This window comes from Atractosteus spatula, chromosome 3, assembly GCF_055471065.1.
Source record: "Atractosteus spatula isolate fAtrSpa1 chromosome 3, fAtrSpa1.hap1, whole genome shotgun sequence".
In the NCBI taxonomy this organism is placed as follows: Eukaryota; Metazoa; Chordata; class Actinopteri; order Semionotiformes; family Lepisosteidae; genus Atractosteus; species Atractosteus spatula.
This window is the reverse complement of record NC_142708.1, coordinates 64,922,688-64,943,096: the sequence shown is the minus strand read 5'-3', so window position 1 is coordinate 64,943,096 and position 20,409 is coordinate 64,922,688. Positions and strand designations below refer to the sequence as shown.

At 42.0% G+C, this 20,409-nt stretch overlaps 2 protein-coding genes across 4 annotated transcripts; both read right to left on the bottom strand.

Moving 5' to 3' along the window:
* Positions 1 to 49: 49 nt before the first annotated feature.
* Positions 50 to 8,184, bottom strand: LOC148838172 (sterile alpha motif domain-containing protein 9-like). The gene is made up of 3 exons (XM_088910861.1): positions 7,910 to 8,184; positions 6,397 to 6,455; positions 50 to 5,900 (listed from the first exon to the last, which is right to left on the bottom strand). Exons 2-3 carry the CDS (start codon positions 6,433 to 6,435, stop codon positions 1,293 to 1,295), a joined length of 4,647 nt encoding a protein of 1,548 aa, XP_088766987.1. The 5' UTR covers positions 6,436 to 6,455; positions 7,910 to 8,184; the 3' UTR covers positions 50 to 1,292.
* Positions 8,185 to 8,895: 711 nt separating this feature from the next.
* Positions 8,896 to 20,229, bottom strand: LOC148838171 (uncharacterized). 3 transcript variants are annotated; one of them, XM_088910863.1, is made up of 11 exons: positions 19,978 to 20,229; positions 18,227 to 18,358; positions 17,593 to 17,736; positions 16,693 to 16,836; positions 16,353 to 16,475; positions 14,775 to 14,927; positions 13,339 to 13,512; positions 12,876 to 13,010; positions 12,043 to 12,085; positions 11,560 to 11,614; positions 8,896 to 10,967 (listed from the first exon to the last, which is right to left on the bottom strand). In XM_088910863.1, the coding sequence occupies exons 2-11, from the start codon at positions 18,350 to 18,352 to the stop codon at positions 10,226 to 10,228; spliced, it is 1,839 nt and encodes a 612-aa protein (XP_088766989.1). In that variant the 5' UTR covers positions 18,353 to 18,358; positions 19,978 to 20,229; the 3' UTR covers positions 8,896 to 10,225. The 3 variants fall into 3 exon arrangements, with proteins under 3 accessions (XP_088766989.1, XP_088766988.1, XP_088766990.1); XM_088910862.1 differs by having other exon boundaries at positions 18,227 to 18,398; positions 19,978 to 20,227; XM_088910864.1 differs by lacking the exon at positions 14,775 to 14,927 and having other exon boundaries at positions 18,227 to 18,398; positions 19,978 to 20,223.
* Positions 20,230 to 20,409: the final 180 nt, after the last annotated feature.

The following is a 20,409-nucleotide window of genomic DNA, read 5'->3' as shown; positions in this document are numbered from 1 at the left end:
CTGGGAACTGAAACAGACAGCTGACAGAATGAAACCATCGACCATCAGAAACCTTCTGAAATTTATTAATTATGCTGCTGTTACAAATAACGCCAACTGAACAGTAGCTCAGGGCAAAACATGACGTTTACAACAATGAAACATATTTCAAAATTAAGATTTGTTCGACTTTATGGTTATAAATTGACTCAAAATAAAAAGCCACATCATTAAAATGACAAAAAAACTAAGAAGTACTTGATCTTTGCCTAAATGAATCACCTATATAAATATTTATCTGTAACACAACTACTTAGTAAAATACAGTATTTAATAGAAATGTAACATAAAATAAGTAAAATAATTTTATTTGCAAAGCTGTATTTCCTTGGTTTTCTATAGAGGCTTTTAAGTTATACCTGCAAAGACAAAGCTACAAATACTGAGAATGGTAGAGAAGAAGAAAATCTGATTTTTCAGCATATAATGTGGAAATATTTAAAACCACATTGTAATAATCAATGCAGTGCTTCCACGGTGAAAGATATACAGTACAATAGGCAGGAATATTTTAAGTTATACAGTGCAACATAAAAAGTACAGCAAGCTTACCATATACAGTACAAGCATCCTCGGACCAGCACCTGAGCTCTAAAAGACTGGAGTGTTTCAGTTCTCAGTTATGAGCTTCATTATGAGCTTCAGTTCATAATGGTCAGTTCTTGATAGTGCAGGAAAGGTGCTATAGCCAGGATACTGTGGTCGGGAGGCCCAGGTGGTAGAGGAAAACTCCAAGATATGCTATAAGTGCATGGATGGACATGGGCATGCAAAACAGTCTATAGCAGTAGCTGTGTGATTGTCCTCTATTTTGTGTTTTAACTTAACTGTTTGCTGACTTTACAAAAAGTGACCTAAAGGATTAATCATGCACATCTTGTAGTGTACATGAAAAAAATATTTTATCTGGCTCTCAGAATGGTATTTTTTTTTAACAGGAGCTGCAAGTGATTAGTTGGTGAATCAGCATATAATAAATACCAGACTGATGTTTCCAAATGAGCAAAATAAAATGCATTAAAAAGCTTAATCCAGTGCTACATGGAGGCCTCCACATGATTCTTACACAGATCTCTGTCTTCAGTTATTCTCAGCCAACTTTCACCTGCAATTTTACTGTTTACAGCTTGTGGGACGTCTTTTGGAATCCAACTCAGAGATGTTTTTCTTGGTCCAAAAAGATCCAGTCTTCTTGCTGTATTATCTGTACTGTATGTTTGTTCTAAATGGATAAGAACCAACAATAATGCAATTTATGTCTGTGATGCCCCAGAGTTTCCAAGAGATTGGATAGACTCAATGTCAAAAGCCAGTGGCCCATTCATGGAAAAGCCAATGTAGAAGGAAACTCTAGTGCTGTTCCCTCTCCCTGTCAACTGGCTCTTGTAAACTGGAGTCACTGGTATCTTCACACCTGGGTTTGGGGTCTCTGCTAAAATACTGTTGTTTTGAATTTCTCCAATTACGCGGCATAGAAGCTGCTGTTTCATCTCTTCCTTCCTGATCCTGCCATTTGCCCCGAAGGAGTTCACTCCCACCTGACTGGGGCGAATGCACATTTCTATTTGATCCCTGGGGACTAACCGATCATAACCTTGCTTCTTTCCCAAATAGAAATGGACAGTCGGCTTCTTGGAATGCCAAACAGAATGCATCTGACTCCAAAATGAGGTCCGCATTTGAGAGATGTAGTTCCCCAGCTTCTCTGACATTTTCTCACCTGCTGCCAGGTTTCTATCTGGCCACAACAGTGCAGTAGCTATGAAATACAGTGCCAGGCTGTCACTGTCCTGGATGGGACACCCAAGAACATGAACTAGCTCATTTATGAGGTTATGATATCGGCAGATGAACTGCGAGGCAGGCTTTATGCAATGAAGCACAATATTTGCGTAGATGTAATTTACCCGGGATTTCACTGTCTTGTTTCTGGAGTGCTTAAGTATAAGATCATATAGTTTAACTATTTGCTCCATATCCTTTCCTGGAGTGTTTTTTGAGAGGCTTTCAAGTAGTCTAGAGTAGGTGTCTGCTTTTCTCATCTCTAGTTCCTGTCTTGCTTTATGAATCGTGAACATGAGCATTAGGGTTTGCATTCCTATTGGTTCCGGAGCATTTGACTTGCAAAAGACATCAACATAGCGACAAAAGCACCTGAATAGCTCCTCTCGGGTCCTGTCTTCTCTCTGGTCCTTCTCAGCATACCTTGGACCCAGGTTGATGAAATAGAAGTCTAGGAAATCAAACAGTCTCTTCATGCTGTGCTTCAGATTGCTGAGCAGTTCATTGTATTCCTGAAGGACACAGAAATAAGATGCATGCCACTGCTGCCTGACCATTCTGGCAATATCCTGAATCATAATACTTCCTGAAAGGTACTCAGCCATGATTCTATGGCGAACTGGGTCACAGGGGTTGAAAACAGGGATCTTGTCCAGGATGTCAAAGATAATCACTGACACTTGGATCTCTCCCAGACATCCTGCTGTGTTGAAAGATCTGTTGTCTCTCCTGTTTACTGGCCTGGCACGAATTACTGATTCCTTTCTTGCAATTTCCTGTGTTTCTCTAAAGGCTTCAATAGCAGCACGGGCCATTCTTAGGCATTCTCTAAGTCTCTCTGGTGTGATGAGAGACTTCTCATCCTTAGAACTGGTCAAAATATACTTTAACTCATGCTTAATAACCTGTGCTGAGGTGTCAGCGATGTATGAGTTGTCAATGGCTAGCTCTTTAGCCTTCTTGGCCCAGTCTCTTGCTATTCGGAAGTCTCTTTTTTTCAGATAGTGGTATCTAGCCAGGAGCTGGGAGATGACAGGGTTTTTGGGGAAGCGCTTTGCTGCATTTGACAGCACACTCTCCTCTGCACCTGAGGTCTCTTTCATGATGGCCAGGATCAAGGGAGAAAAGCGACTTTCATCTTCTGCATTCTCATGTCTCCTCTTGACAAGCATGCCACGAATATCCTGCAATAACTTGTCCTTTCCCTGCACACTCGTATAAAATATGTCTTCTGTGAGCAGAAGGTTAGCAATCTCACTCTTGCTCACTTTGTAGGTGGTAGTAAGCTCTTGCAGGCAGTATTCGGCCACATGGGGATGGATTGTTCGCACAGCTTCATAGGACATCTTGACTTCCACAGTGCAGCGGGTTACCAGGGTGGAGAATTTCCCAAACTCATCCTCCACTTTTTGGGAGGCACAGTAAGATTTGGTCTGCATTCCCAGGAACTCTTCACAGAGTGAAACAGAAAGTAGAGAGCCCTGCCCATACACATGCAGTAATGCCAGGACAGCAATCAGCTGGTCTTGCTTGTGGTGAAGGCTAAAGCCCTTGAGCGTGTTCCGGGCAACACCCTGGATGTACTCCGGCAGGAAATTTTTCTTCATAATCATGAAGCCATAGAAGGTCTCAGCATTCTTATGGGTCTTCTCGATGTCTTCAAGCTTCTTCTGGAACTGGTCCTGTTCACCCTTGGAAAGGTTATTTCCAAGGAAAACTGTGTCCTGGCCAAGCTGCTCAGCTACCTCTGTCCTCATGCAGTTTAGCACAACAACCAAAGGGCCTTGGGAGCCAAGTTCCTTTTTAACAATTTCTTTCTCAATTTGCTGCTCCAAATCATACACAGCCTCCACTTCCTCAAAGTCATCCACCATTAGCAACACAGGCAAGTGAGTGGCATGTTCTGCAACCCCATATGTTAGTAACCACACTACCTGGGCTGCGACCACAGCAAAATCCATGGCTTTATCCTTCAGCACTGCACAGCGAAACTTGTCCCTCAGTGACCACAGTATATGCATGGCCAGCGTTGTGCCCCCACAGCCAGGGAGATGGTACAAGCTGAAAGAGACACAGGCCTTCCGAAAGGAGAGCAGCTCAGGGATGATGGTGTCCCTTATTAAACTGAACTTGTCTCTCTTGATGAATGGCATGGAGCCAGGCTCTTCGGAGAAATAGAAATTCCACCATGATACTTTTCCACCTTTGTAGAACCGCTCTTCAACCGACTGTCTATCTTCTGCACCGCCCCCCTCACATTGGTTTGCACAGAGGATGCTCAGGGCATCCATACCATCCTTGTCCTTCTTTCGCAGGAGCACCCTGCCACCACCAGTGCAAGGCAAAAAGCTGCTAGAGCTACGGTTAACAGACCACAGGCTCAGAATGGTGCCATTGACTTCAGGAAGGCTGAGCTCATAAATCGACCTAGAGGTGATATTAACCCCATACTGGGCATCAATCAGGTCCCGCCAGCTGGTGAACATAGCCTTGTTCTCACAGACACAAAGAATCTGCTCAGTGCCCCCAAGCTCCTCCCAGAAGGTGTTGAAAGTCTTCAACAATGGGTCCATTTTGTCTGTTACACTTGATAAAAGCAGGAAAACCACTAAGAACCTCTTTGGTGGGAGAATATCCTTCCTGCACAAGAAGGATATGACATCCCGTACTGATGCCCCTTTGTCTGTTGGCCATGTCTCTGGATCTGATGGCTCAACTAATCCCACCTCTTCTGTCAAACAGCCATTGCAGAACACCCAGCTTGTGTTCTTGGTCAATTTCAGCTTGCTTGCAATGTCTTCCACAGCCTCTGTGATTTTATAGTCCCTGGGGAAGTGGGCATTTGTTTTCCTCTGGTCTTCATAGTACCGGTAAAGGCCAGTCTTCGCTGACTCTGGGTCAAAATCCAGCACTGCGATCAGGTTCATTTCTAGCAGAAACTCCAGAGAGTCCAACTGTGTAAAGTGTGATTTGTTGGTTACTAGTACATACCACTCAAAATGGGACTTGTCCAAGGACCAGGTATGTCCTGTTATCATCTCCCTCAGCTTGGAGCCCTGGACACTGCTCTTCACAGCAGTTAGGCGTTTGTCTTCTGCTTCTTTCCTCATCAGTGCCAGCTCCTTCACGGTGCTCTCGATGAACCTGTTGTACTCCTCCAGAGGCTTGCTTTTGGAGGTCTCTGCCAAGAGGTCTCGGCTTGAGGCACCATCACGCACATGGAACAGTTTTCCCATCTCGTCTTTGCCTTTAGTCTTTTTTTTCCCTTTCTTTCTCTCCACATTGTAGACATGGTAAACATTTTCTTGGCACATCAGGTAAGCTGGCACAATGTCCACCTCAATTACGTACTTGTCTGAGGAGGTCATGTCAGGGTTCAATACTTCCACAAAGCGAGGGGGCTTGATGCATTTCTTAGCTGTCTCTACATGCTTGTACTCAAAGTGCCCCTCGATAGCCCGAGGCACCTCATTGACATAGGCTTCCTTGTCAGGCACACGCACCCCCAGGATTTGTCCATGGGCAAAATCGGGTCGGTCACCAACCCCAAAATGGATGGTGCCATTGGTGCGACTGTTCATGCAGGCTGCTGCAAAACGGACCATTTCCTCAGTGAACTTCCGCATCTGGTCCTCAGGGCTCCCCTCTTGTGTGTGGATGAAAGCTTTGAACTCATGGCAGGGGTCAATGAGGTTGGATGGCCCTGTTTCTGGAATGTCTAGTGTCCTGTTTTCTGTGTAACGGTAGGCATCATGGAAGCATTGGAAAGGGTAGGGCTTGCATGGCCGGCTGGAGGGTATTCCTTGTGTGCTTGGCTGCTCCTTTTTAAGCCGAACAAGTTCGTCTTTCTTATGAACAATCAGCTTAGCTGGCCCATACTTTATGCCCATATTCAGCAAGTCAGACCTGTCTAGCAAAAGAAGGCTGGGTCCGTTGATGTCTTGGTCATACAGAATCTGGGCACATGAGTCATCCAGGTCAGGTTCTTGAAGAATCCATTGTTTAACATGATGCTTGTCCCATTCCTCAATGGCTTCGGGTAAAGATGGTTGACTGGATAAGGCCTCTGACTGCTTTACCTGCAAAAACAAAATTGATAAAAAGTTAATTTGACTGACAAATTTACCCATTTATTTATAACAAAATAATTATGCATACAAATTCTGATGTCTCTTTCAGGCAGGCGGTTTCATCTGAGCTGGAACAAATGGGGAAAGTGTCTACAATAGTGGCTTGATGTCGCAGCTCTCTAGATGACAGAGTCCCAACAACTAATCTTCATTAACATCTCAAACTTACAAAGAACATCTCAAATCAGAAAAGGAAATTACTTCAATAATAACAATGGGGCGAACGGGTTGTGAAAACAAATACAGAAGTAGCTATTTTTGATGGTTTATAAACTGCAAAGGTCAGACACTTTTCCGTTTCAGACGTTGCTGTCAGCTGTGAGAAATTTCCTTGGTAGCCTTTTAATTTCACAGTATTTTACTTTATTTTAGGCAAGGTGACTATATATAATATATGTTGACTCTATATATTATAAGCTTTTGACTTCAGGTTTGTTAAAGATACCTCTTCCAGATTGGCTTCTGCTGCTCCAGGGGGCTCCATTTTCTCTTCCCAACCTTGCACTAACGTAATGAGAACAACAGGAGAGAAAACAAGACAGTTACGGGCAAAAGTGAGGGTTTTCCATTTCAATCCCCCAAAACTACCTGCTGAGTAAAGGACTGAACTCTGCTTGTGTCATGTACTGTAAACATTTCCAATTGCTATGCAGAGCTTTCTTACAGGAACAGCTATATTAAGCAGTAGAATATAAGGAGCTCAAGGCCATAATACTTCAGTTATTTTAATCCCTTTATTCCTTTACTTATTCTTTTCATATGCATTATTTAAATACATCAGTGGCAGTATTCATCATCTCTTTAGGAGAGTTTTCAAATTAGTTTTATCACTACTACCAGTACAATAATAACATATCTCCAGTGCTCCAATTTAATAAAAAAAACTAATTCTAATAATGTGAATCGATCAAATATCTGATGGAACAACTAATATAGGAATATTAAATATGTGTATCAAATCTTAAGATTTGAAAGGGACTGGTGTATTAAAACATGCTTTAAATCTAATCAAAACCGATGCCTACCGATTATTGCTTTTACTATTGTTGTAAGTGCGCTGTAATCATCTTATACTTCTCTTACAAATGCATGCAGTGATGATAAATTACTGTTAATAAGTTAAAAACAGTTATATCCGCGGTGCGACCTGAGCGAAAGGTGTGTCTGTAGGTTCAGTGCAACTCCGAAGCACGCGCGGAACTCCTGTAGGCGCAGGAAAAACAGGACTGGAGTGGAAGAGATGAGTGCGTATGAAGGCATGGGTTCCAGACAGAACATAATGAGCTGATTGTTAATGGTGCAACTGACTGAGGACAGGACTTTTCACTGGCTGCCTAGCCTTCCGCCTCTCCCTGCGAAGTACAGCACTGTACTGTACGTGTGCTGGGCATGCGGAAATAATGATCGGCACGCCATCACAACATTGGGTACACCTTTCTCTCACTGATGCATTTACCATAACCTATGCCGATAATTGTCTCCAGAAATTGGTAGCAATTTAAATTTTCCATTCTACATTCTAAATATTCAAGCATTCTTTCGAGTGACTGCCGCTAATGTGGACTTTTACTCAAGATGTACTCCACTAACGCAAACTCTTGACAGCGGTTGTTTCATTGCAATCATCTTCGGGGCTTGTGCAATTACTCCCTTTTCCTTTCCCCTTTTTATTTCGTGAAAACTCCTACTGACTGTATTTTTCATTTTTTAAATACAAATAGCTACTGTTAACAAGTGATTGCTACGTACAGTACACATTTGACCAGCCTTTTTCGCCCAGTTCAACTTTTGCAAGGAGCAACACCCTTAGGAGAGGAGAACAGGTACTGCAACATCATCAACAAGGAGGGGGTACATTTTACCGAGGAGTTTTTTTAACGCGATGTGATTCGGCTTCGATGTTTCCGTATGACTAATTTTCCTATCACTATAACACAAAATAATGCAAGTGCCCTTACCTTAATGTGTCACTGTGTCCATTCCACAGAGCTCTCGCTCACTATTTATCACTCCACTCCGGAAATAGCAGTAGCAGCCCTGTCGTCCCCGATTATAAATTGTCACCTAGCACAAATAAGAATAAAACGCTACGCACCAAATCTATGAAAACCCTCAGGTCTGCCTGAGACAAAAATGCGTTAGGCGGTTGGTGTGTGAGACTGATTACGCCTGTAATTCGTTCATCCTCGTTTGTGCGCACAAAGGAGTCTGTGTTATTTTAAGTTTCAGTTTCGTTTCTTTCTCAGCCCTTTACCGATTCTGTTAAGAGCCAGCCCTTGTCAGGCTTTGCCTCCTTTTGTCATTCGACGTCAACGCATAGAACGCATTCAGAATAAACTGTGAAGCCCGAACTAGAGCACAAAAGTGGGGAACTACTTGGAAGTGCGTTTAGAACCAGGAACAGGAGACACTTCCTTACTCAAAGGGTTGTGGGAGTATGGAACAAGCTACCCAGCTCTGTGATTGAAAACTGTATAAGCTGGCTGTCTTCAAGAAATGGAGTGAAGGTGGTTATATATGTAACTGATTGAAACGCGGATTCTTTATTTGCATAGTATGCCTACATGTACTGTAACTTTAGTATCTATAGTTGTTCCTGGTTGATCTCTAAGTGTAGTATATCATGTTTGTAAAGTTTCATGTGTTTTAGTTTGGAACCATCTACTGTATATTGTATCGTATATTGTATATTATATCTACTGAATATCACATGTGAGTTCTGATCAAGTAGAGTTTTTTTACTCTGCTGGTGATCTAAGTTGGTTGTGTCTCTGAAGCTCGTTTCTGATCCGCTGCCTTGACTGTTCAAATGAGTGTGCAGTGGAAGTGGTGGGAATGGGGCTGCCTAGCACAGCTGCAAGCCTCATATACTTCTGAGACTGAGCTAGAGGGCTCTTATTGTTTGGATGTCATGTTAGCATGGTATGATGAAAGAACAAAATTGCGTTTGATAAATGTTTTATTCAATCATAGATGCATAACGTGCATAGATGCGTATAAATAGACCTTATGCATTAGATGCTGTTGGAGAATTTTTTCCGTTTCCCCTTAAAGACAGGAGTCTGTCTCAGACATTCAAAGAAGTTTTTATTTCATGCGCATGGGAGAGAAACGCAGAGAGTCACATGCTTGGTGTATTTTTCTCGGAGTGATTAAACTGTAGCAGTGCTTAACTATTTTTCTGTTTTCTATCACGCTTCCCTGTGCTTATCGGATTGGCAGCATTCCAAGGTCATGCTCAACTTCCTCTTCCCTATTTGTCAAAGAGACCAATGTCAATTAATACAGTTGGTTACTTAGGTTCGTAGCACATGTTCCTATATATCACAGCATAGAATTAGATAGTAGCCTTTGTGTCCAGCATTCTTCCAATCCAGTTCAAACCCATTCTGTACGTCCACCTTATAAAATACTGCAGCATCAGCAGAAAAAAGTATGTACTGTACAACGTTCACAAAGACCCTCTCAACAATGTTCAGCTCCTTAAAAGTAAATGATTTAGAATGACTGATGTCACTGCCAACCTAGAAGTGGCAGGAAGAATGATGACATAATTCCATAATTACTGCTCTTTTTCTAGTACAGTATGCATTTCTTTGATTTTGTGCATGCTTTGCTTTTGTAACGAAGTGTAGTTTAGGACCCTGTGCAGATGGTATAATCCGGAAGTGACTGGAGAAGGGCTACAGGGAAAACACAGTTAGGAAAGGAAGGAATGGCGAACAGGGGGCGGTGCCGACAGTGGTCTGGTGCAAGCGAGGAGCGCAGGCGAACAAGTCCGGGGAAGTCCAATTGGGAAATCCAGGTGCAGTCCAAAATCCAAAGCTGGGTGATCCATCCAAGACAAGACAAACAAGGTTAAAATCCGGAGCGGAATCTGGAGTGGAATCTGGAACAGGACAGGAGGTAAAAACAGACTGATGAGGCCAGGCGCTCCGAGCCCCGGACTCGGCTAGGTCAGGACACCGATCAGAAGCCTAAGCCCTCAAGCTATGGACGTGGGGCGTCTTGATGTTAGGTGGGCCTCTGGGCATTCGTATTCCAATGCAGAGCGCCGAGGTTCCGGACCACCGGGTTTAAATAAAGAACGGAAGAAGGGGGCAGGTGAATGTGATAGTGAACTTAACAGAAAAGGGCCGGAGCGCCCTCTAGAGGAGGGATGACGATCGTGACAGTTTTTTCTTGTGCACATGCCTTTTTTGTGTGTGTAATGCTATTGTTGCGCACTTACTTTCTCTTGTGCATGCATTGGTTTTTCTTTGGAGTGTGGAGATTTATTTATTTATTTTTATCGCCTGAAGTTCCTCTCTGGCCTTGACCAGTTCAGCCAGCCTCTGCAACAGCTGCTCCGCCAGCCTACGGGTCTTGAGGGCAGCTTTGGACTCAGACTTCTTCTTTGACTGTGGCACCTCCTGCGTCTGCAAGCAGATGTCTATGCCCATGGAGAAGGCGGACAGGTCGCTCAAAATCATGTTGGTAATTTGAAGAGCATTGGATACAGGACTAGCAGCCTGGATGGTACGCTCAATCTTTGCTCTGTCCCAGTAGCTGGAGACACCCTTCTTGCAGCTGTTATACTTCTTCAGTTTCTCCATTCCGTCAGTGACGAATATGAGACACTTCCTGATGTCCTTGACCCTCTCCTGGTAGTCACATATGATCTTGTCCACCTTCTTGCGGTCGACGGAGTTATTGACCTTGTCTGTGATGGCAGCAGAGGCTCCTGTCACTCCACCGGCTGTGGCCACCCCTACGCCCACTGCCGTCATTGCTAGAGACGCCCCCAGAGTCACAGGGGCCAGGACCAGCCCGGCGATGGCGGCCACGCCCCCGACAGCAGCGCCAGTGCCCCCCGTGATGGCGGCGATCCGGGCCTTCTTGTGGAATTTGCTCAGGTCGTCTGCAATGCACAGCAAGCTGGTGGTGTACTGGTGCAGCTGTTCGGTGTGCTCCATGCAGAGACTGTCAAAGACACGCATCCCCTTCTGCACATAATCAACTGTCTTGTTGATTGCCCTGAGAAGGACAGAAGGACAAGTCAATCAAAGAGAGAGAGGAAGGACATATGAGATAACTTAAATACATTGTAGTTTGTTCTTGTTTTTTCAGATTTCCTATACTCTTAACTGCATAATTTCAGAATTCAATGTATCTCTGCACTCTGCTCTTTTTACTTGGCTACCTCTTAGCTATTGTCCTGTATGTTTATTGTTCTGTACTATCTGATGTATTGTATGTTGTTGTGTATGATGGTCAGCTGTGACTGTCATTGTTTATTATTGACTGTTTTATAATGTGCTGTGTGCATTGTGTGGTGTTGCACATTGTACAGGGAATGTTCTGAGAGAATGGCATGAATCAAACATTCATAGGGCCAATAAACTCCTCTCTCTCTCTCGGAGTACCATTTCCAGGTAAGGAATTCTGCAGCTATGAACTTCATTTACCGTAGGTCAAATTCAAAGAAAGACTACTAGTCTAAGTTTGACTACACCTACATATATTGTTGAACAGTTTGTTGCCATGCGAACCCTAATACAGCTCAACAAGTACATCAGTAGACAATTTAGACAAGTTATTTTTCAAAATCTTCCATTATTTCACTTACTTATCTTTCTCCTTTTCATTTAAATCTTCATTATCAGGTGTCATTGCATCCCATTCTGCATTAGGAATTTAGAAAAGAAGTGACAGATAACAGTGGAAGTACTGATACCTACAGTCACATGTGCACATAATCTGTGTTTAATTAATGAACAATGAGCTAATTAGTGAGCAGTGCATATAGCCAATGGGAGCCAGTCTAAAATGATGTTATTCATAAACTTTCTACTTTGGGGGGGAAAAAGCAATTTGGATAAATGCAGTGCATGTAATGTATTTAAAATGATGTAGAATCTTAAAATCCTCATAATAATGACCTATTTTCATAATGTGGAAGATTAGATTTATAATACCATATTTGAAATATATTTAAGCATATAATCGAAGTTATAAACGTAAAACATCCGTCATATGGCTTATCTACTGTATGTCAATATATGTACAGTATTCTCTAGAATCAAAGCACAGGCATTCTAGGTGTACTCACGATTCACTGTGTTCCACCACTCCATGAGGTTCTCGGAGGTCTGCTGAAGACGGATTATAAAAATACATGATTTATGTTAACATTTAATTTATGAAGACATTATCACCGTTATTTTGAGCTATAGCAGTATTCATGATTGTTCGTATTTAATGTGTTTCTTATGAGGCAATGTAATTATCCTAGTTTGTATCCATAATTTACTGCAGTAGCATCAGTAAAAAATATAGTAAATTTGAGCATTTTTCACTTATTATGTAACAGTATTCTGATGGAAACTTCGAGGAAGAATAGAAAACTCAGTTCTATAGACAATGCAGTCTAGCAACATACTGTGTTCATGTTACTAGAGGGAGCTGTTGGTGCGTAATTTAGACAAAACAAGAAACAAGATGAAAGGCAGAGAAACAGTCGGTGTATAATGTCCGTCAGCAGATGTTATGCAATTTAAATGTAATCTGGCTACATCAGTGTGAGTTATGACAAAATAGACACTGTTTCACTGTATCCCGACCACAGCCTCTCATTAAAATTGGCAGTGCATACTCTCCAGCTTTACTGATATTGGCAGCATGGTTGTTCATGTATAAATATGGTGGAAATTCCTTCAAATCTGTTTTGTTTAACACATTTTAAATTTAATTTGATTTGCTCTCTTATTATTTTTTCTGTGCCCAGCCATATCGAATATTAAAGACGCAATAGAAGTGTACCAATTTTCATTTCTGAAATATGAGGTTATAGGAGTATATTATCGATTTCAATGAACTTAGTCAGTGTCCTGTAATATCTTACTGCCACTGCCTTGTACTGGTTTCATAAAACTCGTCCCTCACCTCTCCTTTGCACCCCGCACTGAAGCTGCTCATGTACCCTGTATAAGACATAGTCTTTTCCAGCTGGGGCCCGCCATATGGTGGAGGTAGAGGTGGAGGTAGTAACTGGAATGGTAGCATTTTGCTTTTGGAGCCCTGGGAACAATAACAATCAAGAAATGCATTCAGTGCCTGTGTTTGAAATAGGACAGGAATCAGAGTTAAGATGGGTGCTGCCAGCAGGGATGTTGGGCCAGACTGTGACGCTGAATCACTAGACTCCCAGGATGCATCTGCCATACCCCCAAAAAATGATAAAACAGTAATGATCATTTTCATAACTTGAAGGCAGAAAAATCCATCCTATAACATAACCCTTCTCCATAAAAGTTAAAAGAACACAGAATGCCTTTTCGATCCAGGCTCATGATTAACAGGGTTCAGGAGTGAGTAATAGGTGTAAAACTGTTTTTCATTTTCTCACCTCTGTTCCTTGGATCGCTTGTTGCTGATAAAAGACACTGGGGTATCCCACCCCAAGGCCTTGGGGCCAAATCATGGTACCCATGGGCAGAGACTGCTCTAAGGTTTCAGTGTAGGATGGGGGTGGGGGTAGGTCCTGTAAGGGGCCTGATCGCTGTACCCCAGTCTTTGACTCCTACAGTATACAGTCAAAAATCAATTAAGATATAAATGCGTTAAAACATGAAACATTGTTCTTTTTAAGCATGTTAAATAAATCTCTGAATTATGTCTGCCTCCAGTGCAGTGTTGAATTTACTTCACAGCTCTGTTTTCCCCAACCACGCAGATCCACTCCCAGTTGTGGGTCTGCTAGGAATGCCAGGGGCAGTGGTGGTATTTTCAGTAATGCACACTGATCTATTGATGGTTATGCTCTAGTCACTCAGCTGAATTTCCTTTCTTAGCCAGTAGGCATTTGTCTGTGGACTCAGGGGTACATACAGTATAAAAAAAATGTCAAAGTTCTGCTGGTATTATTTGCAAGTATTTCGTTAGTATAGAACAAATCTTTCTCCAAGAGCTCTGCACTCATATTATGGGTGTTGTGCTGCACACCTGTGACCAGTGATGGTGAAGCACTGAAACCATTCTGAGTTTTATCTGGCTGATTGCTGTCCTAATGGCAGAGATGAGGGTAGTGTGCTCTGTCTTCAGGTTTCAGGTTTATTTTTGTGGGAGTGCTTGCTACACCTCTGAACGGCTTTTGAAGAAAACGGAGAGTGCGAGAGCCTGCGTACATGCTCTTCTGATGTTCCCACCTCTCTTCATTGTTTGGCACAGGCACCCAACAAGTCACAGGAGGCCAAAAGACCAAATCAGCCCTGGCCAATGTTGCCACCCTAGCCTTGTGTTGACCTTCTCTATCACTGTGTGGTTAGGTCTAGTGGCTTAAGTCTATCAAGACAAGAACCCCTAGATTCTGTAATAGCACCAACCCAGAGGGTGTGATGTGCATGAACTCTGCAGCTTTTTAGACATTTTTGCATCACTTATTGTTATTCTAACAGGTCTCTCACTTTTATTTACTTTATTACTGGTGTGTGTTTAGGAGGATATGCGTAGTTGTGTTGGGTGGATACTGTCTATTACTGGCTCTATGTTGTATATGTGTATATTTGTATGTCTTTTAATTGCATGAGCTCACCAAACCAAACACTGTACCATGCAACTGGTTATATGTCAGTAAAGAATTGAACTAGTGACATACAGTAATAGAAACCAGCAACATCTAGGGCAAAGGGATCAACCTGTGCTGGTTGAGTCACTTTGGAGCCCCATGTTTAAATGAGTACATAGCCAAAGAGAGGATTGATTCATGTCAGTAAGACTATTATGCTTTTGATTCATATTTGGGCCCCTGCATTTAGAACACATTGTATTCTCTCATTCTCTTACCGGGGCTCCACTGAGCACTTCCTCCAGATTCCTGTAAATTGGGTTCTCGGTGGTAGACTTGGGCAGAACCTGTGCCGGCAAGGGCCGGCTGGGCTTTGGGGGTAGGGTGGGCGGCAGAGGGGGGTGTGACAGCTGCACTCCAGCCTTCAAGTCCTAAGAGGACCGATAGTTCAGAGAGCAAAGATTGCTCATGATGATATTGGTCAGTCATTATACAGTGTATACTGTAGCTTTCCCAGCCTACAAACCAGTACTACTTTTTCTCCTTCATGGCTTCCATGACTCATGAACCTGGGCCAGCTCATTGCTGCACCATGGAAGGGCAGAGATTACGGCACTGTGCTCTCTCTCCAGGTTACTTTCATTTTAAGAGGATTGGGGAGATTAACAGCTGAACATATTTTAAATATTACATATACATTTTTTATTGAATATTTTAAATCTGATACTTTAAATGCTGCACTAAAACAGTGGTTAAAACATGCCAAAATAATTATTTTAGCCATATCAAATAGCAAATTAATAGAGGGCTATTGCACCGCTACTGTAGTATAGTCTTTTTAAAGTCAGGGATATTGTAACAGTGCAGTCGATGTTGCTGTTCATTTTCCAATTTTGATTAAATACATAGCTATTAATGACTAATTACTTGGTAATCTTTTAGGTAATCATGAGTAAACAGTCATTGTAATTGTAATGAAGTTACATGATAATGTTAAAGAATTTGTCTTGCAGGAGCAGGAAAATTCATATGTTTGGATGAGGTTTGTTTTCTGTGAAGTTCAAAAGTCTTCATTCAGTTAGACAAACCAATCAGTTCTTCTGCAGGGAAGTCAAAATTGTTTCACCCATGAATTGCAGTAAAAAAAGCTGCAACTGTGTCTTTTCTACTGAATAGTCTAAACAGGTTTTGCTTAACCAGTCTGTTACGGCTTCAAGCAGAGGATATAGACAGTAGCTATTGAAAACAGTCCCAGTCTTTTTTTAAATGTTTTAATATTGCTACAAGTAGTAATTACTAGTACAGCTAGAATATGTATTGCACCTTTTATCACAGCCCCTGGATTCAGAGGAGTGCAGCTGAGCAGTGAGCTGCTGAAGTGTGCCCTTGTAAAGTGTGTAAGAAATTGTTTTGTGTGCAAAATGACGTGATGTTACAATTTCAAAATGATAAACCTAATCTTTTGAATCTGTTGCTATTTGTCCAAGCACTGCACCAGTCAGGGACTCCTGAACTGTAGTCAAAAACTAAACATCTGGATTCAGAGCCTGTCCCACTGATGCCCTCTGCCTACTCAATGTGCTTATTGAGACTTCAGTAAATAACACATTGCAGACAAAACTTTGCAATTAACCTTATTCACAGCTTTGAAGAATTGTAACTGCAGCAGGAATCTGATTATAATTAAAACGATTGCTAAGAATCTGTCATATGCACTTTTGAAGTATTATTAAAAGAACTAGTCCTTCACCATGTCACAATACCAGTTTTAAATGAACACAGGGACATTAGTGCTTGTTACTGCAATAAGATGAGCTTTTTAATTGTTTTCTCTTCTGCACGTTCTCATACGTTACCTCTGTCCCACTGTCCTCCAGACTCCAGTTGGAAACTGTTGTTTGATCCTGTGCCAGTGGAGGCCTCCTGTTCTTTGGGGGTCGGGGGGGAGGCTGGGAGGAGTGAGGCTGCTTTACTTCAGCCTTTGGGTTCAAAAATGGAAAAACGTCTAGGTAACACTAGAGGGGCTTTAGATAACCTATGTGAGGGATGAACTATGTTTTTAAAGGATGCCTATATACATATATATGTAATTTGCAACTTGCAAATTATACAGTATTGACTTTATTTAGTGCAAAGCTGATAATCAAATTCACCTATTTCTGTTTTGAAATGTAATGCTTGTCTGTAAGAGATCACCTTTGTTCCTTCCTGCTCATCAGAGCTGTTCATCTGCCCCCCAGAAGCTCTGAGAAACGGGTTGGACAGCTGGGATCTCATGCTTTTTTGGGGTGGCAGTGGAGGCCAGGAGAGAGAGCCCTGCTGACCACCGACATCTGAGCCCTAACAGGACAGAAAACCAAGTGAAAACCAATGTTAGTTTTTTCATCGAGACGGCACCTCCTCATTTTATTTTCATCTCGTTCATTACCGCTTGAAGGAAAATGAGTGACGAGGCTCATTAGCAAGGAGTAGCAAGGATACAAAAAGGCCATTTTATCTGTGACTCCACAGCTCAGGGTAAGGAGTATTACAACATCCTGCTGCTGCGTCAGGACACACTTCTGCCCTTGAGGTTACACGGATGTGCCAACACTGTATCTACTGGGTAGATAAATGGACATGTTGTACACGAGGGAAGGATTTATTAAGGGGATCTCTGACTGTGTCATTGGTAAATAAAAATGCAGGCAGTGGTTATAAGGACAGTAGGAGAGAATGATGCACACATGTTATTTTTTGTGTTGTAGAGGATGTTTTCCTGTTAGTACAGGTTTCAAAGATGTGCTCTCCGGCTTTAAGTGACATTTCAGATCTCTCAAATCTGTCAAATGTCAGTGGGCTCCTGTGTCAAAGGTAACAAGCTGCTGCTAGCACAAACCGGATAACATGAACCGTCTTATACAGTATGTGTTCTTATTTTCCTCAGTCAAAATTAAAAACAATTCAAAACCAACCGGAGGCACATGTACAGTATACAGACTCGGATAAATAAACATCATTAACACCAACGGAAAAAGTAACATCCTTCCCCATCCCTTTCGTGTTTGTTTTTATTCACAACATACTGTATGCTTTTTATTTGTTGTGCTGCTTTACCTCAGTGCTGGTGTCTGCTTCCTGCTTCTCAGTCCTACTCGGTGACTCCAAACTAGGTGACATATTTGGGACAGTGCGAGACCGTGGGACGGGAATTGGCGGCTTGCGATGGCATGAGACGTGAGCTCCATCTTCCAGTTTGCCCTACGATAACACAGCCATTATAGTACTGGGGCTTTTGTGAAGTGTAGTAAAACAGTCCTTTTACAACAAGGGCGATAGTCCCAGTGCAGTAGAACAGTCCTGTTACAATAGGGGCTATAGTCCCAGTGCAGTAGAACAGTCCTGTTACAATTGGGGCTATAGTCCCAGTGCAGTAGAACAGTCCTTTTACAACAGGGGCTACAGTCCCAGTACAGTAGAACTGTCCTGTTACAATAGGGGCTACAGTCCCAGTACAGTAGAATATTCCAGTTACAATAGGGGCTACAGTACCAGTACAGGAGAACCATCCTGTTACACTAGGAGCTACAGTCCCAGTATAGTAGAACCGTCCTGTTACAATAGGGGCTACAGTACCAGTACAGTAGAACAGTCCAGTTACAATAGGTGCTGTAGTAAAAGAGATTAGTCATCTCATAATAGAGGGAAACAGAATAATTCTTCAGCTGATATTTTTTCCTTTTTTTCTTACCACAGTTCTGCTTTCTGTTTCCAGCCTCTCACAGACTCCGGGCGAGCTTTTGGCAGTCACAGAATGAACTCGGGGGAGGGGGGTGGGGGGCTTGAGAGGGGGTGACCTCCGTGACGCCTCATCCATTGTTCCCTTAAACACAACCAAGAGGGAACCGATGGCTTCACAGGTGCTGAGGAGAATGATGGTTTCATCCCACTGTCAGATCTGCCTGTTACTTTCTTGACAGATAAAGGCTGCATAGCATATTTATTAAAAGGCACACCAAAAGCTTCATTTCTGAGGAAGAGATGTAATTGCAGGAGAGAGGATAGCTATTGTAAGAAACAGGTAGACATTGAAGTCCTAGTATTTGTGACTGCAGTGGTACCATTATGGGAGTATAGAAGAGTGAACATGTATAGTATTTCTGTTTTTCTCTGGCTTTACCCTGTTAATTCAATGCCACCTGTAATTCCAGCAGAAATATCATGATCTCCCACTTGATTATAGAAGAAGCAGAATCCCAGGATCTGTCATCTGTTTCATGCTAACTTTGCCCTTCTGATATTATGTGGAAAGACTATGTAAATGTGTCAGCGAGCACAGCAGCTGCTGTTTCAATGAATTTCATCACCATTATTGATGGTTTTTACCATCTTCCTATGTGTAGTCTTTTTGTTTTAAATAAGTTAAAAATTATTATATAACATATTTGTAATTTTTGCTTTTCATTGTTATATGAGTCTAGCACAGAAAACCAAGTTAAAGAAATATACCCATGCTACACTTGATAAGGACAGCGATGAACAGGATTTAACCTACAGTATACAGGACGGGTCTACAGCAGAAGGTTCTTATCTGAGCTATTTCTGTAACTTTATTTTTTCTTTGGAAGATGAGTAGATATCGGTTTGTGTAGCGATAATGCTGGAGCTTTTGTCATTTTGTTTGTCAAATCTCAATTCACTTTTACTTTAATTTTTGTAAACAACAAAACTTAATGTCTCCAGAATCATCCTGAAAGGTTGAATGGGATTACTGTTGTGAATCTAGAAAAGAAACTTCCGGGAGTAGTCAAAGCCAAGAAGAAAATGTTAGAACTGGTAATATTACAGTATATAGTTAAAATTGAAGAACTGAAATCCATGGATGTTATTTGAAAATTGTATAATGTGTTTTACAAAAAATATTTTGCCCTGGGATCTAGAATCAGTCCAGAAAAGACCAGACAAATACATTCCAGGGCTTAAAGGAACATTATACTGTTCAGAGCCTACACTGACAGGGTAAAGGAGCTGAACCTTTTCATCAAACAAGATCTCCAACAAACAAGACTGATACAAGTATTCAGAATCCTCACTGCCCTTGACAAAGTCAACCCTGTGGACTTCTTCAGAATCAACAGTGAAACACGAATCAGAGGACACAGTACAAGTGGAAACTACAGGGATATGCATTTAAAACTGAGAGCAAGAGATACAGTACTTAGTCATATCAAATACTGTGGGAGTCAAGGTCCCACCAAATGAGCTAAATGACATGAATGGTGTCCACTCACTTGCAAACGTTCTTATGTTCTTAAAGCATTTTTACACCATTTTTAAATCATGTGTTGTGCAATTCTATTACACAACAAAATATCAATAGTAATGCTTCATTCTAAATGAAGACCAAAGACCTTATTAGAACCCCAAGGCACTTAACTAATAAATTGCAAAGTACTTTATTCTCTTTCTGTATTCCCCAGAAGAAATCTGTGAAGTTTTTACCTGTCTTTGGTCACCACGTATCCGGAAAGTACAGTGGAGACAGCCTCACCACTCTCTTTGGAGCATACCCAGTGATAAATAATCAAGTAGTTTGCTTTTCTTTCCTTTTCCTCTGCTGTGTCATTTACTTAGGCCTTTCTCTCACTCCCTCACGTGCTTGGAGAGAGTGCTACAGAACCTGTCTAACCACCTGGATGCCAGAGTTGCAAACAGAGTATGTGAATTTGTCTTTAGGTGAAAAAAGACTGCCAAGTTCAGACACAAGCTACAAACAAACAGCCTTAACAGGTCAGGTGCCTATGTAAATGAACATTCCCAGGGCAGCCCTCTTTGCCTGCCCTAAAACAGGAATGGAGGACAGCATTAACATAAAAACATGACTTTTCATATTGGCTTGTATGTACCAGAAGAACTACTGTACAGAAGGAACAT